The sequence below is a fragment of the Sinohyriopsis cumingii genome, chromosome 1, assembly GCF_028554795.1.
Source record: "Sinohyriopsis cumingii isolate HCF-2022 chromosome 1, ASM2855479v2, whole genome shotgun sequence".
Taxonomy (NCBI): Eukaryota; Metazoa; Mollusca; class Bivalvia; order Unionida; family Unionidae; genus Sinohyriopsis; species Sinohyriopsis cumingii.
The window spans coordinates 37,480,785-37,504,833 of NC_142961.1; the positions used below are offsets into that span (position 1 = coordinate 37,480,785).

Genomic DNA, 24,049 nt, shown 5'->3' on the forward strand with positions numbered 1-24,049 from the left:
TCTTGACTGTGTTTCATGCTCATTCACGTTCTTAACGTTCTATTTGTCCACTTTAACTTCCTTTGCATTTCTGTATCTATATTAAATACATGCTTCTTTACGCTTCCTCGTCAGTTGGGCCAACTTTACTATACTCAACATGGACTGTGAATCCGCGATAAATATATTTTATTGTAATTCTAGATTTATTTAAAAGTGTTTTGATCAATTGTTGAGTCAATCTATTAATAGGCTAGCGTACACCCTCTGTCTCTTTCTCGCCAATTTGAACAGTTAGTTCACCTTTGATATTTAGTGTTTCTCTTTTATATTACCTCTTTCTTCTTGAGTTACCATGACAATTGCCTTTGACCGTCACAGTACAATAAATGCTGTAAAGAGTAGCTTGAGAAGTAGTAATACTGAACTGCCTATTTGAAATTGATTAATGGGTTATATCATAAGTTGTCAGACTCAAATTGCGAGTTGGATCACGTGCTGGTAAGTCTATTTAACAGAAAACATACTAGGTGAGCTAATATCCCTATTTCTCATAATGCTGATTTCATACGTGAAACCTTGTCACAAAAGGAAGGTCACAAAGTCTGGAACATGTTAAGACGAGAATCAAGACCAAACTAAGAGGAATTATTGACCAATTATCTTCCACCGTCACTCTGCCATCACGCTGGCAGTGCTTCAGAGGGTACTTTCTGTAATCAATGAAGCTATACTATATACATAGCAGGCGTGTACTCATGAAAGTTAAATATGGGCCATCTCATTTCTTAAAGGCAAAATTCTAACTCTTGTTGGAAGTAGTAAAGATGATACCTCTTTCGTCCTCTCATATATAGGGCCCCGAGTGGCCGAGTGGTCTAAAGCGCTCACCGTTACGGATCACTGCCATCTCACCTCTGCGTGGGTTTGAGTCTCGGATTCGGCTAATGTGGTTATGTGAGAAAGCTTGCCAATAGCTTCTCGTGGGTCGGTGGTTCTTTCAGAGGTTTTCCCGGGTTCTTTCTCCACAATTTATACTGTGCTGAAAAATGGCGTTTACCCTACAGCAGCAGCAACAACAACCATCATATATAAACAATCATTATTATATGATTAATTAAACGTTGTTGAACAAACATCAATGTATCACACGCAGAAATACCGGCTTTACGTTTTTCTCGTACATTTTAACTACATACCTTGGTTGCTGGATGAAAAACAGACAAATTGATACTTTAAAATATCCTACGATACAAGAGAAAGTTCAATGCCTAACATGAGATGATTATTTTTTAACATCTTTAAAGCTTAAAATTTGAAGGGTTTTTCTTAACACTGCTATTTGACCATTCACTACAGATTCAGACGTGTGTGTGTATGTGTTTGTATCTGATTTGGACATTTTTCAGTCGCATCGCTTCGATGTTTGCAGTGTGGTAGTTCATAGTGAATGTTAAGCATTGGGGCATCATGCCGCAGACATGTAGCATTATGTCATGTTGTCTGACACCAGTCCGACCAGTTCTAACACTAATGTCTTATTGCTTGCACCATTTGTATGTCTTTGCTAGGACTCGGCCGGGGTTCGAACCGGTGACCTCCCGCATTCAAGGCGGACGTTTTAACAACTTCAACCACTAGAACGGTCCGATTTCAGACGGACACTACTTGGGTCATCAGTTGCCCGATGATCTTAAAATATAAATTTCGGCCGTAAATCAAAATTCAGAGCTGCAACACAATTTAGAATTTTTACACCATGAAAATTTAACAACTATGATAGATTTAAATCACGTAAAATCATTTTTGAAGTTCTTATTTGCAGAGTTAAAATAATTTATTATAATTCCAGATTTTGGGTTTGTGCAGATTTCTGATTTGTCCAAATTCTGAGTTGACGAGTAAAAATTACTTACACAAAATAATCACAAGAAATAATATTGCTGGTTTGAAACAATCCCAGTGTTATATATATATATATATATATATATATATATATATATATATATATATATATATATATATATATATATATATATATATATATATATATGGGGGTGGGGGTTGGTGCTATTAAAAATGGAACATTGTAAGATACGGTGATTATGCTATAAATATAATTAGTGTATTGAACTCTTCACGGCCGTGCCATGGTTCGCTACAAAATGACAGTTATGTTCAGTCTTTTTCGAAGCTGCTAAATTTTAAAGGTAAATGTGGTTTAAATGAGAAAGTATAGATATTTGAAGTCCAACCTCTCGGAGAGCGAAAGCATTTTCATTCGCTCACCGGTATTTTCGATGAACACAGCGGGGAGTAGGCCTTGAGAAATAATAAATAAACAGGATGTAATTCTAACATTTAAAGTTAATCCGAATTCTTATGATACATCACTCAGCAGTACCGCTGATCATAAAGTTTGCTGTTATGTTCATACCAATTGTTCTCGTTTGGTTTGTCTGCGATTTACCTATATAAGAGAGAGAGAGAGAGAGAGAGAGAGAGAGAGAGAGAGAGAGAGAGAGAAGCAACATCCAGAAGCGTTCTGACCAACCAACACACACAAATGTGTGTGTGTGTGAGAGAGAGAAAGAGAGAGGGGGGATAGAAATGGGAAAACAAAAAGAATTTCCATTTGTGTGTGTGTGTGTGTGTGTGTGTGTGTGTGATGTACTTTATTTATTTAAAAAAGGTGTAGATTAAATATGAATATTTTATTTTTCTGGTTATTTGCCTATTTTCTTAATGACTAGGAATTGAAAATTCATCACTGTTCTAGAGAGCATAGAAAACATCGCCTAATATTGAAGCAATAATTACATGGGATTTCATACTCCTTGGGCGAATCACAATTTGATACATTCACAGTACTGATGTATTTGATTCCTAATACTTCAAAAGGTATGTTATTTGACCAAAAGACTACTTCCCTAGCGGAAGCAAAGGACACATTATAATCATGTTTGTTCGTCACGGCCTGTGCCGTCCTAGTTTTCGACAGAATCGGAGCCGAAATCTATTGAGCGTCTTTGCTCATTCTCTTTTGGATTAGTTAAAGATGTTATGATTATATCCAAATTTAGATTCATTTTGCCACTTGAAACATGTTCTACAATTTCAAGAATTGCCTTCATATCTTTGCTAACGGTCGGTCTCCTTTTTGTGTAATCTTCAAGATCTAAACGATCCAGAAGCTCTTTCATTTCATCGAGACACTCGTCGTTCTCATTCAGGCCACTGCTTTTGGCGTCCAAAAGCGATCCTCTTGATTTGATTTCTTCGATATCAAGAAGACTTTTTCTGTTCATCTGCTTCTCCTGTTTGTAAACATTCTCCATATTCTCCACAGTTCTGCTTTGAATTTGATCCAGATGTGCATTTATCCTTTCACGAAGACTTTCAATTTCTTGTTTAGTTGTTATCTTCCACTCTTCAAGCGTAAGCAAACTATTAACCTTATGTCCCAGGAGATCCTTTGCCTTGATCAAGATATTTTGCACCGCAGAGTTTCTCATTTGACTACGTCTCAGACTTTCATTTTCAAAGCAAGTTTTGTGACTTTCTTTGGTGCATAAGGAGCACACCATATAATTATGTGCGGGACAGTGAATGTTTAATTCGTTATAAGGATGATACTTGCAGTCAGGTTTCTTGATTTGCTCCATTTTTTCCTGCAATTGAATATAGCAAGGTATAATTCATACAAGTTAACACTTTGATATATCGGAGGTTTACCGTCCATAGATTGAACATACATAGACTACTGGTTCCTCAGACTGATATTTGAAATACATTTTTACTGTTGTTGATGACAATTGTTTTAACAGACCTTTCAGCAGGAATCCGGGATTTAAACTACAATGTTAAGGACTTTAAGTTTTGTTATAATAGCATTATTTCATCTTTGAGGGAATTTTAGGAGGATTTCCCGAAGATACGATTTCGTTAACTCTTTGTTCAAGAATAAAAGTTTCCACGTGTTCAATATTACAACTAATACGTGATTTTTGCTTTCCATTATTTCTGCCTCTAAATAAATAGTTGTTGTTGTTGTTGTTGTAGGGCTTAACGTCATTTTTCAGCACACGATAGGCTATACATGGCGGCCAGTATTAATGGTGGAGGAAGAACCCGGGAAAGGGCCGGAAAGAACCATCGACCCACGAGAAGCTACTGGCAAACTTTCTCACATACCCACATTGGCTGAATCCAAGACACGAACCCACGCTGACAGAGGTGAGATGGCAATGATTCGTTAGAGCGCTTTAGACCACTCGGCCACTCGGGGCCCCCTAAATAAATAGTAACATCGTCTAAAGTATCAAAAGAATAATAATGCAAAATGTCGAAAGTATAAAGGAATAATAATACGAAATTTCAATTTGCTATTAGTTACGTGGATTACCAAACCGTACACAAAAAATGGATTTATTCTCACATTCCTGTATGTACATGATCATGTTTCCAGTGTGAAGAACCGGTGTAGGATAGCTTTATCCAACCTCAAACGTGACCTTTATCCTGACTCCTGGACTCGTAATACCGTCTGCTAAGAGTATTAGTGCACAAAAAGTTGCAAACAAGTCATGATTTATATCATAACTTGCACATTCTTTCACAATAAGTACGATAAGCGTTACCTGCAACACACTTACACACAAAAGCGAGCAGGAGTTAAATTTAACGTGTCCCCCACACAGGCCGTTTCTCTTTGATCGACCTAGATAAATTTACAGCTTCTTTAATCCTATTTCGAGTCGAAACGTTAATTTCTTTTTCTTCTACCATTTTTGAGTGGTAAATCGATTCTAGATCAAAGTTTAATCAATAACTGTTTCATTATTGTTTGGTCTGTCTCAGTCAATCTTATGATAAGAGTGGACTTTATTTTCTTACCTGTTTTCATTTGTGTCATTGCGCAAGCTATTTGCAGCACACAGTTCGGGCGTTGTGCCTTGACATTACCATTCCCATTTCAATCAATGTTCTTTGAAATGCAAAATGTGTTAAAGCGTCATTTTTCAGTGTAACGTAACTTTTATCTTAAAGAAAGGAAAGTTTCAATTGATGTTTTACCATTTGAATGTGACATTGTTATTCGCAATACGCCATCTTTACTTCAACCCACACTTACGTTCAGAGACGTGAAAAAGAAACCTTCAGAATCCTTCACTATTCTTCAGTGTAGGATAGGGAAGTTTCACCCTCGTTTCTAATGCAAAATTCTGACCTTTGGTTAGATTTTTCCTATCCTACACCGATGCAGATGAAAGATTATATTATTCTTGCCTGGGGCAGATAAATCGTGGACGGGTTTTCCGCGTAGGTCATGTACGCAATCATCGAGGAAATCGCGTGCAAGTCAGGTATCTTGTTCAACGCGCTCGGGTACTATGGTCAATGAGTTAGCGGCTGGAAATAAATTCAGTATGCTATGCTCACTGTATGATTGCACTCTTATGTTAGGGATTTGAACTGACCGTCTAAGAGGTCTCATAATTGCATGACACAGGTATTACCTTCAAGAGGACGAGTGTATACAGATGCGAACGGTTATTGATAAGCATTCGATCCCTATATAAATTGATAATTTCAAAGGGTCTACAATCAGATGCTACAGTTGAAAATGATATTTCACTTCTATTACAATCACTTAATATTCTGCCGGATCAAATAAATATATCATCAGTTCTGAATTGTTTCCATGGAATAGCATCTACTAAGCTAGGTCAAAAACCAAACTATACCGCGTTCATAAAGGACCGCTTCTGATCAGTAGTATAAAATGACATATTGGAAGAATTATATGGTACGATATTGTTACTTGTTATATCTTCCATACTAAATATTGAATACACCAGTAGGAGAATATGCGATGATATCACTTTTACACATTGGCGATATCACACTTATAACTACTGTCTTTCTCCATATAGGAAATATGGACCCTCTAGTATACACTTATACAATCAACGAGGAAGCGCCATTAAGAAATCGTTACAATGAACACCTCACCTTCAAACAAAATAGTTTTCAAGTATTCATTGTTTGTAATTCGTTTTCCACATGCATATTGCAAATCAATGACATGTTTATATTCGATATTTTACGTCATCCATTCATTATCGTATACCTGTTATACTCTACGACAAACAGCACATACATTTTGGAAAAATCCTTCACTAAATACAGTAACACAGCTGAGTAAGTTTTCTTTAAAAACTCGTATCATAATCAAAAACAATTTTTAAATCCCGCCTTCATGAGTGTTGCATGTAAACGGAAATTAACTAGCAGTCGAAATAGGGGTAAAACGTTTATTTGCGGTTTGGCAAGAGGAACACTGTTTTGGTTATTAGCTGGTCGACTTCAGCGCATTTTCTCAGTATGATACGTCCGTTGTTGTTATACATGCCAAAGTCATTTTGCCAGGAATGCCAAGTCATGGAGTTTTGTACCAGCTCTAGCACTGAAGTCACCAAGCATGATGAGCTAGTCTGCCTTCTGTACGTTTGCAATAAAAGACTCCAGGTCATTGTAAATTTTGACCGTGTTCTCACCTGGGTTGGCCACGATGGGAGCATAGGCGCTGATGATAGTTGCATGTCTTTTCCCAGATAGTGAGAATCTGATATACACTAGTCTGTCATTCGTACTCTCTGGGAAATGTGTGAGCTTGCTGACTTTCTGTGTGTATTTGGCAAAACCCAACGTTTCATGTCGCTCTTCTTTACTTCGAAGATTTCAGAAAAAGGGTGTAGCCGGCGCCTTCTTTGCTGAATTGCCGTTGTTCAGTTTGGTACGTTTCACTCATGTCTGCTATCTGGACGCTGAATCTAGTCGTGTCTGTACCAACTTGAGATGTTTTTATCTGTGGTTTATCTGCTGATGTAATATCTATGAGTGTGGACACGTTCCTACCACATTTTGTGAGTTGCATCACCTTGAATTTCTTGTTACGTCTTCGACCGCTATGGTAGTATCCCCGTCAGCCAAGATATGCTGACCATGGTTTAGGTGAAATAGGTAATTTTGTGGCACTTTTGCAAGCCCCTTGCTCATACTGCGGAGGTGAGAAATGTCATAAACAAGTGCTGCTCAGTCACTCAGGGTATGCTGAAAATCTCCCATATGCGTTGAGCCGCCTGTGTGCACGTCTGCAGCTACAGCTCTCAGTATATACATTCCTGATGCCTTCCCGCTCGCATTTCCCCACAGGACCTAAAGGTTTCTTGTGTTGGGGGAGGAAAATAATGTCATGACTTGCGCGCAAAGAGGATTTAAGTTGAGTGAAAAGTTTGTATTTTCACACTCATTCAGGCCTGTCTGAATCCAGTGGGAAAAGAGCGTCGAGATGTCTAGAGACAATTTTTCAATCCGGATGCAGTGAAAGACAGTTCCTTGTGCACCTTAAACGATGCTCTGAGCTGTTCATACAGCCTTTGCCATCTGCTTTTACATCATGGGGATCGTTCAGATCAGGAACGTTCTTCCAGAGGAAGCCATGATTAGATGTCCAATCTAGGTCATTAATCAAAGGCAGTATCATTAGCTGTAGCAGGCGTAGTACAGTCTATTTATTGCCGACGGTATGAAAAGACCGACTGAACTACAAGTGACTCAAGCATAAGTGTGCCACAACAAGTTTCGAATTAAAGATTTTGTATGTGACGATATACGAAAACACACACACACACACACACACACATATATATAAATGCCTCTGAAACGCAAGAGTAGTTTAACTCCTGCGTAATAAATCGGTCTTCTTTCAATTTATCGACGCATTTTATAAATGGACTATATATCACCGTAATGAATTAATAATGGGTTTATTTGATATTTGTAGATGTGTCCAGGCAACTGTATAGTACGTACAAGATGGACTAATCATCACAGCCTAATTATTTGCCACAAGGTTTCGCGGCAACCTGGAAAATGCCAGATTCATAAGGTAGAAAGCAGATGTCAACGCGGTAGATACTTTGTACTATCAAAATAAAACGGCGCTGACATGTGCTTTTTGATGAATATGATTTCTAGAGGTAGCTAGGGCAGCGACATATTTCTGATAGTTTTTCTAGGAATCTATACGTTGAAAATTATGTGTCATTTTGTTTGTTTTTCCCCAGAAATTACTTGACTTTCTCTATTAATTTCGAAAGCTTTGTACAACAACATTAGATAGGGAGTTTTTGACTTTTGCACAGTTGATGTCATGGATATATATTCTGCGAAATTTGGATAGTCACGTGACTAGCAGTGCAACTGCAGAGTACTGGGTCAATTTTCGTCAGCGGCATAGTTTAGTGTGATCTGTCAAGGCACAAAAGATAGAAAAAAATTGTATACTCGCAATTAAAGTAACTCAGAGCTGGATGATTAAATTGCATTGGTAATATATAGAATTTAGTAAATTGTCGCTATCAGTCGATGTGAACGTTCCAACTATATATCTATTGAGATGATTTCCAGATTTCTGTTGTTTCAGATAGTGACGACTTTGTCAGTCACGATTGTAGGTGCGTTTGTTTGTATCAGCGTAAAATTAGAAACAGTGTACTAATATATCTCCAGATAGATACAAAATGAGACTTTGTGACTATTTGTTTATCACGAGATTGTGACTGTTTACAAGCTTTCGATTTTGAAGGCAAATAGATGTAACGAAAAGGCTATGTACTCCTGAATCGGGAGGTACACGACCATCCGTTTAACAGTTGTGTACCAGCAGCAACAATTTTTTCCCGTTAAAGTAAATGGTATAAGAGAACAAAATAGATAGCAGCATCAAGTAAAATGAACGAGATAAAATTCTGAAAGATAATGCTTTTCTATAATGTGACAGGTGTGGCAAGAAAGAGCGCATAAGAAAACGAGGAGTAAAAACTCTCAAGTCATGCTGATTTCTACTGATCAGGAGGCCAGAACAGGAAATTAAATTATATTAAAAAGATCACAGTTAACACATGAAAAGGCACCGGCAATGTAGCAAATATTCTCTCAAGGTTATAAATGACAAAACAGAAGAAATGGAAAGATGATACATTGGAACATGTGAAGTTAATTCAATGCCACATCGCCAAAAACGCTGAAAAACAAATTCAACATCAAAGACTACAAGCTAGCCTACGGAATTTTAAAGAAGATAAAAAAAATATTAAGCCGCTCCCAAATTTAATTCCAGTAAGATATAGCAGCAGGTCATGCAACTACTATGTCATCCAGGATTCTCCTTGTTTTAAAAATATTAACAGGAACAATTTGGCACATCCATCAAACTATCTCAAAAAATTACCACGAAATTTAAAAGACAACAACAACAAACAAACAAACAGTTGATCTGAGAAGAATTTTCACATAACGAAGTAAAACCCAGCCCACATTCATTAAGATCTGGATGATCTACTCTCTTGTGCATTCTGTAGAATTGAAAATTTAGCTACTGAAGCAAATATAACAAATCAGGAAAACGTCTATGAGTAAGTAAAGCCCACCAACAGTTGTAAAATGTCACAAAATGTCAATGATCAAACCTAGTGGAGCAAATAAAAGTATAAAATACAGTTTACTATACATGTAGGGAATGAGTAAAACAAAGACAATTAATATGGTATTACAATGTAGGAAATGGATAGATTACAGATCAAAATCAACAGAGAACTACATGTGAGTACGGAAAACAATATATAGAGGATAGATGTATTTGAACTAGAAAAGCAAATTCAACACTCATTTCTTAATTTTAAATAATGGACTTCACATTTATAAAACAAACTTGTACATGACTTGAACGCTCCAGTGCTGGTTATTTTGATCGGATTTAAAGAGATTCAAATTTAGTATACTGAAACTAGAATTTCCACCAAAAAAGATATTGAACGTTTGTGAAAACTATACTACAAACTTCGACAGTGATGACTCGGTTAAAAGATACAGATTACAGTGTGAAATAAAATTTTGACAGAATGAAACAAACGTGTCCACATCTGGATGCATTATTGTATTCTGGTGCCTAATGAACAAAGAAATACTAGGTACTATATCAGGTTTCTGTCTCAGAGTTGGCCAGATCGGTTCTCGAATTTCCTATCTCAAGTTTCCTTCTTGATGAGGAAATTAATGTCGGAATGAATAACATCTTTCCACTGGGACGATGCATTCAAAACTGAATAAAAACAGCATATATTTTAAGTAATATAAATTGATAAAAGTAATTACAATACTCTACCACGGAGAAGATAACTCATCTGCGTGTCGATTTCATGAAGGTAGGAAGACGACAATATATAAGGTCGTTCACACTTGCAAGGCCAGGTAGAAATCGGCTATCCTCTTGCGAATTACAACCTTTCTATAGGCTATGCACCTTGACCTCAACCCAATATAAATGTAAAACTATCTAAACTGTTATAGGGAAAGGTAAGAGGGAACTCGTACCATCAAATTTGTTAAGGCGTATTAATGTGTTTCAAGTGTTATTCTATGAATTTACCGCATATCACTACATATACTAACCCGAAAATTTGCCAGCTTAGTATATACATTTTACTGGTAAAGGTGGAAGGCAGATTTTGTGGCTATCATTCTGAGTGACATTGCAGGCAAGAGCTCTTGATTCAACTTCCAAGTTTCCTCAATTTCAAATATTGACGTTAGTCAGAAGTGAAAATAGGTGTGCATTTTTATCATGATATGACAACAACTGGTACAATAATATATTCCCAGATAGATAGAAATAGGGCCTTTTTGATTATTTACTTATCAAGAGATTGTTGCTGTTTGGAAACAGTCATTCATTTGCATTTCTCTTAATTTGTTGCCAGTGGCGTACTAAGGGTAAATGGGCACGGTTGCCAGTGGCGTAAATGGAGCCAAAGGAGACAATGATGGCCCAAAGAGCCAGAAAACGAGGCCCGAAAAGTCGAAGCTAGGGGAGGTAGCCCCTTCCCACCAGCTAGTGGGTATGGGGGAGCCCTGGCCGCCAAAGATTTTCCTGCAATTCAGTGCCATTTGGTTGCTTTTCGGTGTTATTTGATATAAACGACATCTACAGGCGTTTACAAACATTTTAAAGCCCCCACAACCCTTCTCATAAATCAAAGTACTAGTGGATGTGTGGCGGAAACGAAGATAGACGTCTATTTTAACTGAATTGTGCCTGTGCGATTTGTATTGATTGATGTCTGGATCTCTCTCAAATGCTGTGATGCGAAATAGGATTAACAGTGTGTTGGGCGGCGCCGATGGATAGAAGAACAGTTTCTTCATGAGGCCCACGCTGGCAGCAGAAATGAGTTTGCAAATTATTGTCATACGGGTGCGTTATGTGATTTTCTGAAAGAGTAACAAATTTCCAAACATTCACATTGGTTATTTTCGAAAAAGAATTATCTGCTTTTTGGACGCCCAAAGACCTCTAGCGATCGGGACAACAGTCCCCCCCCCCCCATGTAGTAAGCTACTGTTTGGTGATATACATTTTGACCGATATGTACAGTGACTGAGGTAACGTGCTAGCTTCACAACAGTTGAAGTCTATTTGTAAGAGCCACCCCTTGTGTATAAGTTATGCTATCTTTTGTACTCCAACTCAGCGTCACCTGTTCAAAGGGTAACTTCGTCATGGAGAATACTAGACATTTACGTAGGGCTGCATGTATATATTTGATACGAAATTGCATTACTTCAGACGTTTCGTTACGTATTTTGTTGTGAAGTGGGTTTCAGATTAATTGTTTTCAAAGCTGTATTTCCGATTCTGAGAGACGACTGCAATAATACAAAATGAGCAATTATAAGAGGCTGTGAAGAATGGCTCTAAAACGAGCAATGCTTGATGCAGAAATAAAAGATCGGCATTTATTAAAACATTGTCGGTTTTGATAGACATAAGATACCTGATTATTGTACGCATACCTCCAAGCGAATCCCGCATAGCTTGACCTGAGAGATATGTCCCAGATGTTTTCAAGTTTATTTTCTCCTTTTACAGTTACACCGTATGTAGTATACGTATTGGCAACATTAAAAGATCACACACAATGGACATTATCAGGGTCCACAAATTCAACAAATTCAATTTGTAGATATCTAAGTAATTTTAATAAGACTTTTTAAAAGTGGAAATTTGCATGCTTATAATAAATTAGTTGTCACAGCTCAACCAATATGACAAAAGACTGCTAATTCAGTACTTCAGTTGTAAATTTGTAACAGTGGATCAAATCTGGTATCGCTACTTGTCAATTATGTGAGGACTAAGAATATTATTTTACGATGCTAATTTTAACAAGTCTTTTTACTCACCTTTGCTGTACTTATGCACAACTTTTCAAAGCCCAAAGTCTACTGGTGTGCTTAACGTGTTTTGCACAAACTAGGGACCATTGTTTTCCAAGCACGAAAGATGTTGTTCAAAACGTCAATTCTCAGCATCCATTAAACAAATGAACAGACAAGAGAACTTACAATATCCCGTCCGCGTGATACATTTACTGGAGGGGCCCCGAGTGGCCGAGTGGTCTAAAGCGGTCTCCGTTACAGATCACTGCCATGTCACCTCTGCCTGCGTGGGTTCGAGTCTCGGATTCAGCCAATGTCGGTATGTGAGAAAGCTTGCCAGTAGCTTCTCGTGGTCCGGGGTTTTCCCGGGTTCTTCCTCCACCATTAATACTGGCCGCCATGTATAGCCTATCGTGTTTTGAAAAATGGTGTTAACACTACAACAACAACAACAACATTTACTGGATATAAAACATAACAAAAAGTCTATGTCAACAGTATTGTGGCCCACATTTATAGAGATGAAACTAGCTCGACGAAAATAGGGATGTAGATTTGGTATAGATTACACTGGACAACAAATTTTTACAAAAGTCATGTTACTGAAATAAAATTAGTCAATTCTTATCAATTTTTATGTGTTGAACACGAATATGACAGTCAAATTGCAAAATTGGCTCTAGTTTTTTTGTAATCTGCAAGAAATTAATGTTTACATAACGAAATGCATTCCAATAGTAAAAGGTCAACTGTAATAGCCTACCTATAAAAAATCAAGTCATTGACTACATCTTAGATTTCTTCGCCTGTCTCTTGTACAGCTGTTCGGGAGCATCTCTGAGGAGTGTCCAGCAGTAGTCAGCCAGCATTGTAGTGGACCATTTTCCCTGGTATCTTTGTTCCATTGTTGCGATATCTTGATGAAAACGTTCGCCGTGTTCATCACTAACAATACCACAGTTGCTAGGAAAGAAATCCAAATGGGAATGAAGAAAGTGAATCTTTAGAGACATATTGCAGCCAAGTTTCTTATACTTCATCAACATGTCTTCTACTAGTTCCTTATAGTTTTCTGCCCTAACATTTCCGAGGAAGTTTGTAGAAACTAGGTGAAAAGCATTCCATGCTTGTTTCGCGTCACCTTCCAGCAAGTTGTTGAACCGGTCATCTTTGAAAAGCTCTCGAATCTGAGGACCCACAAAAACTCCCTCTTTAATCTTTGCTTCGCTGAGTCGAGGGAATTTTTCATGCAGGTATCGGAATGCTGGCAAAGTCCGGTCAATGGCTTTCACGAAGTTCTTCATCAAACCTAGTTTGATGTGAAGGGGTGGTAGCAAGATTTTTTGAGCCTCAACCAGAGCTGGGTGTTGGATATTCTTCTCTCCAATGGCTACATTCTGCCTGTGAGTCCATTCCTTCCTCATGTAGTGCATTTCCCTTGCTCGGCTATCCCACTCGCATAAGAAACACATGTATTTTGTATATCCTTGCTGCAGTCCCATTAAAAGGGCAACTACCTTCAAATCACCACAGAGGTGCCCGCTGTACTTGTTATACTCAATGGAATTCAGTAGCTGCCTTAAGTTATCGTATGTCTCTTTCATGTGGACAGCATACGCTACTGGAATAGATGGAAGAATGTTTCCATTGTGCAAAAGCACAGCCTTGAGACTCAGTTTCGAAGAGTCCACAAATAGTCTCCATTCTTGTGGGTCATGAGTGATTTTTAAAGCATTCATGAGGCCCTCAATATCGGAACAGAATATCAGATTACTTTCCTTTCTGAAGAAAGGCTCCAATTGCTGGTGGCGCTTTCGATATGCAGTAATTGTGACATCTTCTTCTAGAAGATTCCATTGTTGGAGTCTTGATCCTAGCAATTCTGCCTTGTTCTTTGATAAGTCCAAATCACGAATCAGGTCATTTAGTTCTTCCTGTGTTATTCTGTGTGGGGTTGATGATGCACCACAGTGAAAATCTGGATCACTGCATGCTGATGGACCAGGAGAAGAACAGGTCGACTCACCTTTGTCTTCGTCAGATGAATCAAGAGAATATTCTGCTGGAGGTTCTGGAATAGGAAGTCCCTCACCATGTGGAACTGGTCTCAATGCAGACGGAATGTTTGGGTAGACTATTCTCGACTTCTTTCGCTTCGTTATTCCGCCGGAAAGAGGAGGAACCAAGCAGAAGTAACAGTCATTTAGGTGGTTGCTTGGCTCTCTCCACACCATTGGGACTGCAAACGGCATTGATGACCTTTTGCAATTCAACCACTGTGAAAGCTGTGTTGTACATGTAGCACAGCATATATGCGGAGCCCAAGGCTTGTCTTGGTCACCAACCTTGCATCCGAAGTAAAGATGATATGCCTTCTTCACTTGAGAATTGATACTTTTCTTCTGGTTGGCAAATGTCACTTCCCCACAAATATAGCAAAAATTGTCCGCGGTATTAACACACTTTCGAGGCATTACTGTTCTTTATTGTACGTAAATGGATAAAATAATAAGTTTTATGTAACAGTAGCTTGAACTGTCTCGCACAACGTCTAAAATATTTTAAATGCTGAACCTATCTGATTGGGCTTTATATAGTACACTGCTTACGTCAGCTTCAGCAGCCGCCTGGCATTAGTATAATAGGCCTACACATGTATAGTACACTGCTGACGTCAACTTACTTCAGCAGCCGCATGGCATTAGTATTGCATTGCATCAGAAAATGATGCAATCAACTGTGGATGATGTGAGCATGATGGTATTATGCAATGTTACATCATTATTCCGGATGTTGCTGCAGTCCTACTGGAGAAATTTACACAGTGAAACATAGAAAATGAGGTATATGAATATCTTCAAAACGAGAGCCAATACAAATTTTTCACGGTTATATTCGTGTTCGGCACACCAAAATACTACATATTAGGGCCTTTTCAAGTCAGTAATGATTTCACTGTTGACCAGTGTTATAGACCCGACGTTTAATGTAAAAAATCAATTCAAATAACACGCAAACTTTATGCTCTTAGCTTGAAAGACGTTTAAGGTATTTATGTTATAGTTTATGTATATATAAATATGAAATTAAAACATTAACATTTTGTTACCTACTGAACTATGGCTTCACCGACCTCTGCAATTTCCGTCCACTCCTTTGTTTACTCACCAGCTAAATGTTGCATTTTCTCCGTATGGTCAGTACGCTTTATCGGTTGGTGCATGCGCTCACTATTTCGTATATGCCATGTTCATAGGTGCCTTATCAACTGACTTTACGATGATTGGTTTCAAACCATATTAGTTTTGCCTGAACAAAGGCAATCTATTATTGTCCCTCGTTTTTAAATAGAGACAGTCCCATACAGAGACATTGAAGTGTTAAACTTACAATAAAATATGGAGAAATACCAATGTTTAGCAGTTAGGGGACTCACGGTACTAATTCAGATCCCATAATAAACCTATGCAAACATCATGATATTAAAAATTCAATAACTTAAAATTTCTGAGTGTTCATGATCAAACCTATATTTATCAGGATAGATGAAACTTGGATGTCAGCTTCTGTGTAGAGAAAAGAATATGAGCCGCGGCATTTTCTGCACCTGCATGTGTTTGACCCGTGTGCTTTCAATTCCGCACCAAAGAATCAGGTGCTAATTTTATTAATGAGTGTTCCAAACTCAAGACTGTTAAAGGACTACAGTTCCATCAATAAAAAATGTCTCTCTTTTTTTCACTTACAACTAGGATAAGCTCTCAAAAGAGTCTTTTTCCTAAAGCATAACTTACATTATTAACCAATCCTGGTCAGCCAACCCATATGTACGCTATTGTATGCCCATCCATTTCCAGGCTGGTTCCCTTTTTTCCATGCAATTAGTACCATGTATCCTAGAATAGTAGGGGTCCCATGGTTTGCCAGGTACTACAGATATTCTTAAAATGTCAGGTGTTAGCATCCCTTAAAATTTGTCGGTAAAAGAAAACAAAAGAAAACAGAGCGTCATATAAAGTTGCATTATTCCGTTCCACCATCTCTTCTGGTAAATCTTCTGACGTGATGAATTTATTTCATTAGAACGTATATGTCAGCAGCGCTGTTGTGGCCTACCTTTAAGAACCGGGACGAATCAAGGTTGACAAGGACAGTTGATATAGATTTGGTACAGATAACAAAACCCGACGTTAAGTGTCAAGAATTCAGATAACACGCAAATTAAAACTACTGCGATTTCTTTCATTTTAAGTTATTTGTTTTCCAGTTTGTTTGGTTTTTCACTGTAGAACATTAACATTTCATAATCAACAATTCCTTACCAAAACTCCGTCGACTCATTTGAACTTTCCATCTATTCCTCTGAATTCACTCCTGCTAATTCAGTGGTTCCCAACCCACGGGTCACGACCCAAATCAGGGTCGCCAAGACGTTCTTGGAGGGTCGCCAGGATATTTCTTGGACTGTGGCAAAACTTATGAAATTGTGGATATAGGGTCGTGAGGGTCAGAAAAAAAATTGTTTAGTTTTGCGGCCAAAAAAAGGCTGGGAACCACTGTGCTAAATGTTGCGTTATCAGCGTACGCTTTATCTTATATATATATATATATATATATATATATATATATATATATATATATATATATATATATATATATATATATATATATATATATATATATATATATATATATATATATATATATATATATAGTATGTACCCTGTATCAGTGAAATACCATGAGATGTAAAAATTTATATAACGAGAAGTATATCGTTGATACAGCGTACATACTATACATATATTTCATTTATATCACATACAAATACAAATATTTGCAGTTTGAATGGAGCTACGATATTTTCCTGGTAACTATGTATTGACCGAGTGAATGAGCTCCTCACATCCCTGCGAGTGTGCCCGCTACAAAATATAGTTTTACGATTTTTCCTGTTGTTCACAATCACATATGCAAATTGATAAGTTGATTGTTTTCTTTCTGAGTTTCTATTTTTATTCACATTTATTAAATCAATATAAGACACACTCATGATTTAAACAGGAAATATGTTTGAAGAAAGTAGTGCACTACAAACACGATGTAGCCCTTTATTTGGAATAAGCCCATTTCCTATCAAAGAAAAGAATAATCGTTTTCTTTATTGGACAAAAATATTTACTGTCTATAATATTAGGAAAACAGTGTTAACTAATTATATTTCAATGTTTCCGATTGTTTTATGTTTTTTATGATAATGATAAAATTGTTGATTCAACAGTGGTAGCATCAATTCAGCTATCAAAATTTTAGACCATTTTAATCGGCACATAAAATGCTTCTTTGTTTCTTTCATTGAATCTAGTTTTATTACTTTTGTCAATTTTATATGAAGCATTTGCATGTGTTTATATGTTTAGCACCTTAGATCCATAGATACGAACAGAAAACGGCTCATTAAGTTTATAACCGAACAAACTTTAAAGACTATTACCGTAATAATTTTGAGAAAAAAAATATCTTGCAACATATTTGGGTCAAACACAATCTTTGTAGTCATTAAAAGTACAGACATCAAAACAATTATTCTGTGTTAAAATGTTTCAGAAGCAGTGATTCCTAAATTCACTACTGCTTCGATCATTACATAATGTTTGAGGAATTACATTATCGTTTTGTACAAAGATGTCTTCAAATGTGTCAATAACCTAGCAAGTTATTATTGGCAAGGCTGCACAAAAGCTTTAGAAAATAATCTATTGCAGCTAATGCGAAGTTATACATTAAATATTACAAAATAATCAACACAACAAATTTATATGCATCCGTATAGTTTTTAAATTACTCGCATAAATAAATTCCCTGTCCTATATAGGTATGCTGGCATAAACCTCATCGGGTTTCTCCGCAATACCAGCTTAGGCATACTATTTGGTAAATATTTCTGAAGGATCCATTTTGTTTCTTTTAAAAGTTAAACTGCAAATTGACACGCAGGCACACACTGTTACATTCTCTACAAAATCAATACGCACCATGTTAACTTCAACGCTCCGTATCACAATAGCTTTATTGATCACATTATATACGCAGAAATTTTTTATCACCTACGTACCCAAAAACGTGTTCGTTTATGTCAATGTCTTTATTTTGGCTGATTCAATTAAAAGAAATATTTTTTTATCTCTTGGAAAGATGCTTCTATTTACCTCTGTTAATAGTTTTATTAACGGAAGTGTCTGTTTAGTTATTTAAATAAGAACTGTGTTTCTTTTAATTGTTTCAGATCAAGAGATACATAACTTTTATTAGATGGTCACGTGTGATCAAAAGCATATTGTCGCGTGATCCGTATTATAAAACCTGATTTAACACAAGTATTTTACCTTGCATTATAGCGACAACAACGTGTAATATGGATTCACCATCCCATGAAAAGTATTATATATATTGTACCTGATATAAATTACGATATGGAAAAACGATGAATGCGATAATGATGTGATAGTTTCTGCTATTCTTTTCATATGTGTTATAGCTAGCCGTAAATGGATTGTACATGCTCACCATTCTGATGATCATATTGGTCTTATACACATGATACTCCTTCATCTTTATTGCGAGTGGAATCACATCATGATGATGATGATGATGATGATGATGATGATGATGATTATGATCTAACAATCAACTTACGTGTATTTTATTCTTTTTAAGGTACTCAAACTTTCTCGTCAGGTTTCATCTAGCAAGGAAGATACAATAGGTGTTACAAATAAGCATTATTGTACTCTGATATAAATAGCCTGTACGACGAAACAAATCGACCTTCCAGTATTAAAGATATCTCAGTTTCTAAAATCACACCCTTGAATTTGTGTTCATTATTCACAAATGCTTTCAAATTCTCGTATATGCTGCCGGTTCAGCAAAATACCCCCTCATAATGTTCTTGAAACCTGTTTTTCTTAAATACTCTAATGTCGATTTTTTTTTTAAATAACAAGTGCTCTTACAGTCTGATCTGCCCGCTACTACAGAATAATCATTTGAAAGGGGTGAGGGATCGATGAGGCTCAGTCTGACTTACGAAATTATACTCTTCTCCTTAAATTATGTTATTCTTTAAACGTTCTTGCATACATATTTAAGCAGACCTTGTGACAGATTTTCTTGTCTTTTATTATTACTGGTTATTTCCCTAGCCATTTGATTCGCAATTTGCACGGGAATTGATTTTCAAAGAAAACTAATTTGCTAGATTTTCAACACTGGTAGTCATGTCTATTTAATTAGACTTTGAAGACCGTACTTAATGTAAAAGAAAAACAACATTGTATTCCCTTTATTTTGGTATGTGATTGATGAAGCAAATTGGGTTGGAAAGTATACAATTTGGCTTTTTTCGAGATGCGCACCTATCTAAAGATTGCTGTATCCACTTGGTCATTTTAATTTACTGGACTTCAAAGGTACATTGGAAAAAAGAAATAGGAAAAAAGCTAGCCGATCATCTTTTACGTTTTATATATTTTATAATTCATTTATTGCACTTTGAGAAAATGATAATGCCTAGTCTCCTTTTCCGTATTTTAATAACTGCTAGTTTTAGTGTACATTGCACTACTTCAAACTCATTTATTATGCACATTGGAGCAGCCATTTTGATCAGCTGTATGCTTTAGATAGTACACATATAAAGAAATTTCAGGCACAATACAGAAACATGGTATGCCAACATTTTCTCCATTGCACATGTTGAAATAAGCACCATTGGTTTCTTATATAAAGGAAATAAGAGTACTATCACGACAAAGCTTTTGGTAATCATAAGTAATCAACAGAAGAGATAAGTTTTCCATTTTGAAAATTTGAACCAATTTCGTTCTGAACATTTTTCTGAATTCTCTTTTCAACGCATAACTGCAATTTATACAGTTTGAAGTTGGCTAACAAGAAAAGACGAGAAGTTTTGTTTTATGTGTGTATTAAAAGGAAATTGAAATAGCGCTTGAAATACTATTCTTCACTGACCTATTACTATATGTTTAATTCTCTCACCTCAAACCAACTTTTACTAATAAATTACACTTTCTGATCAGCTGCATCTATATGGACAGCATGGCACAGATTTCATATGTAAGTGATCAGTCAAATTCCAGATAACAAATTAACAATATATCAGGGTAGGAAGTGGTAGTGGAAATATCATATACATTTTAAAGGGGTTTGTCGCCCCTGGTCCCATGATAGTGACAAATTGTGAAACTCCTACTCCTATTCATGTACTAGTCATTTGCCACTTGTATATATTGTTATGTATATTTAATTTAATTGTTTGTCTGTTAGATTTAATTTTTTTAAAATTCCATTACATTCTATTGTAATGTAATATTATTTACTGGCTTTGATATTGTCCAGAATAGAATTCAGTTCTGTTTGTCCTGACCGATTGATTTTATTTTTTTATTTTCGACGTAAACAACTAATAAATGGTACATTGTATCTTTTCGCTGAACTTATTTCACAATCAGTGACAGTCTTGGTAAACAACGTTTTTCTTTTTTTCTATTTCTTTACCAGAGTAAAAATCGTTAAGTTCAGTCAAGGTCATATCTGGAGTACGTGATATGAATCATGTGTTTATTACTAGCAAGCTTCTATTTCTTCTAGAATGTTGAACTCTTGACCCCCATGCGGGAATCTGTTTTGCGTTGTATTTAGTTTTATACCTGGTGTTATGATAAGAATTCTAGCAGTCGTGCCTTAACACTTGAGACGTCAAATTGTTTTAGGTTGTGTCCAGTTTGGGCTGAGTTTGTTTAGTTTTCTTCAAATTATTGAATTTAAAGTGATTATTTTCCGTGGAAATACTTAAGTGCTCTGATAATTCTTGGACAAAGACATTCATTGGAAATTATACAGAATTGGAAAACTGGAATAAGATTTCCTGTGATTCAACAGGAGGCTGTTGACACATCAATACAACGCTGACTATTACGGACGTCATCTCCTTCCATCTTGGGTTCCATCGAGATTTGAATTCTGATTTACTTAGAACCTTTCATTGTTAGGACTCGTGTTTTTAATTACTGGATTATTTGTGGACTTAATTCGCAATATCGTAAGTTCCTTTTTCTTTTTTTTCACTTCGTATTTTAGAGAAATAAAGGATTTGTTTAATTTTACAAAGCTTGCTGTCTTCACTCTTTTCTGTTACTTATTTCAAGAGCATAGACTCTTAAAAATATCAGTACTCGACACATCGACGATGCTGTCTAACCATAAACGTTTGGATTCTATGCAAACAAACCCATGTCAAGTCTCCTAAACCTTTTTCTCAAGAGTCAATTAGATCACAAATTAGTGTGATAAACCCAACTAAACCCATACATAATAGATAATGACTCTATCAAAAGGAATGGCCTTAACAAACGCGGAGCCCAATTTGGATCATTTCAGCGGGGCCACCTGGAGTTACGCGCGGGGTCCCCTGTGAGCACGACATTTGGAAATAAACTTTTAAAAAAGTTTTATATGATATTGAACTTAAAATGTTCTTCCATCGCTTTAAAATTACTCTCTCTCTATAGATATATTTTTAAAAATGACTAACGCGCGGAGCCCCTGTGAGCGTGGAGCCCGATTGGGCCAAATCGGGGTAATCGGCTTCAGGCCGGCCCTGTCCATCAAGTACTTAGACTTGAAGACACAGACAGATATCGATGTACAGCAAAGCTTGAAATATGTATCTAAACGGGCCGGACATGCCCGAAAATCATAATATAATGATGGTCATGATTTGGGACCAAACAACGCTAATTTGTATGCCAAGCTGTGGAATAATATTTGGTTTCAGAATTTTCATGGTTTGGTAGTTGGGTCTAAAGATTACATCATATGCGAGACTAGATGAATAAGAGCAGTGGTTCTCAACCTTTCTTTCGCGGACCACTTGAACGTTGCTGAGGGTCTCGGCGAATCGCTTATTGATAGTTCCTAGTGACTATTGCAATCTTAACACGGACCATATAATTGGAGCTCGCTGACAAACAGTGGTCCATGTACCACAGTTTGAGAACATCTGGATTAGAGATTAATTTCGTTGTGAACTGTGGTTCAATTTCGTTCGTTTGAGCTGAAGTGATGCTTCATTTGTTTCAGTATAGCAGCGTTGAAACATGTTCTAAATACTCCCATACAAGTTTAATGAGTACCATTCATATATCGGATTAAGCATATTCGCTACGAATTAAGAGTTGATCCATAAACAACTGAGCCACAATCAAGCTGACAGCTTGTTAAAGTCATGTGTAAACGGAGTCAGGCCTTCTCGTCTGCTTCCCAATCAATTTTTGCCGTAAATCATATTTATTCCGTCCTTTTTAAAGTTTGTTCGATGCATCTAAAATGCGGAATGTAAGTTAACTTATGCTGAAAATGTGCGCTCCTCTATATGAGGTGAACGAGTCGCAACATAGAGGTTTTGGTCAACATGAGGCTTATGTAGTGGGCAGAAGTGCATAGTTAATATTATTTTTTAAAAATTTTGTCATTTCTGAATATTTGTTAAGTTTACTCGAGTATATTTATCAGAAAGATCGTATGTAGCTAGCTAACAAGAAAATTACAGTCTTGTTTATAGACGAGAGTGTGGTATTTCTATCTAGCAATTATGTGTATTGAGATGAAAACTCTTCCATTTTAGGGCAGACAACGAAGGAAATAGCGTTTGCATGGGGATAAAGGGTCAGATATAGAAACGTTCTTAAATTCTGAGATGTATTAAAATTGTCTATTTGATTACAAGGTCAATTATCAAAATATGATTTGAGTTCGAACATGCATATAAGAGTTATATAACGTTACAGTGAATAATGTTGCATTATCTGCAATTGACGATAGCGTCATTTGATGGATAACATCAAGACCTAATTACATGTCATTGTGATGTTTGCCACGTGTATTGTACGCATGCCCCAAAGTATATGAAGAATGTCATGCACGTTGCATATTGCTTTGTCTTCATGCAACAAGATAGTTACAATGCAATAACTCAATACTATCTCAATGCCGTGATCTACTGCGCGTAAAATGCAATACGAAATTGCCAATGTTAGCTCACATAAATACTTTCTCACCAAAATTGATTGTCCATGAACATTTAAATGACATTTGTTTTAAAGTTAATAATTTATTACTTTTCTCTTACTACGTTTTATACGTGATATTTGACTGCACCAAACCCACCCAACCTGTTAAGCCTATTCGCATTACCAGTAGTATTTTGGACTATTTGGTTAGGTGTGAAGGTTTAATTAGTGTATGCATACTTGAAATGGATACAATTGGATATTTGCATACTAACTGGTAATCGACAAAGGTAAAATGATATCAATACCGAGAAACCGAGAAGACCATTTATGGAATGTAAATAGATAAACCCACGCGCGTTCAAACATGAATAGCAATAGCACTTGCATCTTATGAACTATTTACTGGTTGTCCGGACATGTCATTGGTACGGTGTGTTTACAATAACACCTTTCTGTTTGCTTACCTCATTGTATCGTTGTTGACCTATATCAAAGATCGTTGATATCCAAGAAGGATAATTTAGTGTGTGTGAGTGTGTGTGTGCAGCCGTCGAACATTTAGAAGAGCGTCCAACTTGTAACGCAAGGGTAGTGGCTCGATATCTGCCCGACATAGCATGTGCGCGTTCTTTTGAAAGACGGTTCCAATAATTTCCGAATGAAAGAGCCAGTGATGTGTTTAAGATGAC

At 36.6% G+C, this 24,049-nt stretch overlaps 1 protein-coding gene across 10 annotated transcripts; it reads right to left on the reverse strand.

Annotated features, from left to right (window-relative positions):
* Positions 1 to 2,678: 2,678 nt before the first annotated feature.
* On the reverse strand, positions 2,679 to 15,567 carry LOC149806721 (uncharacterized). Of its 10 annotated transcripts, XM_089956907.1 has the most exons (4): positions 10,211 to 10,369; positions 4,876 to 4,966; positions 4,174 to 4,271; positions 2,679 to 3,650 (listed from the first exon to the last, which is right to left on the reverse strand). In XM_089956907.1, exons 2-4 carry the CDS (start codon positions 4,892 to 4,894, stop codon positions 2,967 to 2,969), a joined length of 801 nt encoding a protein of 266 aa, XP_089813033.1. In that variant the 5' UTR covers positions 4,895 to 4,966; positions 10,211 to 10,369; the 3' UTR covers positions 2,679 to 2,966. The 10 variants fall into 10 exon arrangements, with proteins under 10 accessions (XP_089813033.1, XP_089813043.1, XP_089813038.1 ...); XM_089956917.1 differs by lacking the exons at positions 4,876 to 4,966; positions 10,211 to 10,369 and adding an exon at positions 15,378 to 15,416; XM_089956912.1 differs by lacking the exons at positions 4,876 to 4,966; positions 10,211 to 10,369 and adding an exon at positions 15,374 to 15,415.
* Between the last annotated feature and the right edge of the window lie 8,482 nt (positions 15,568 to 24,049).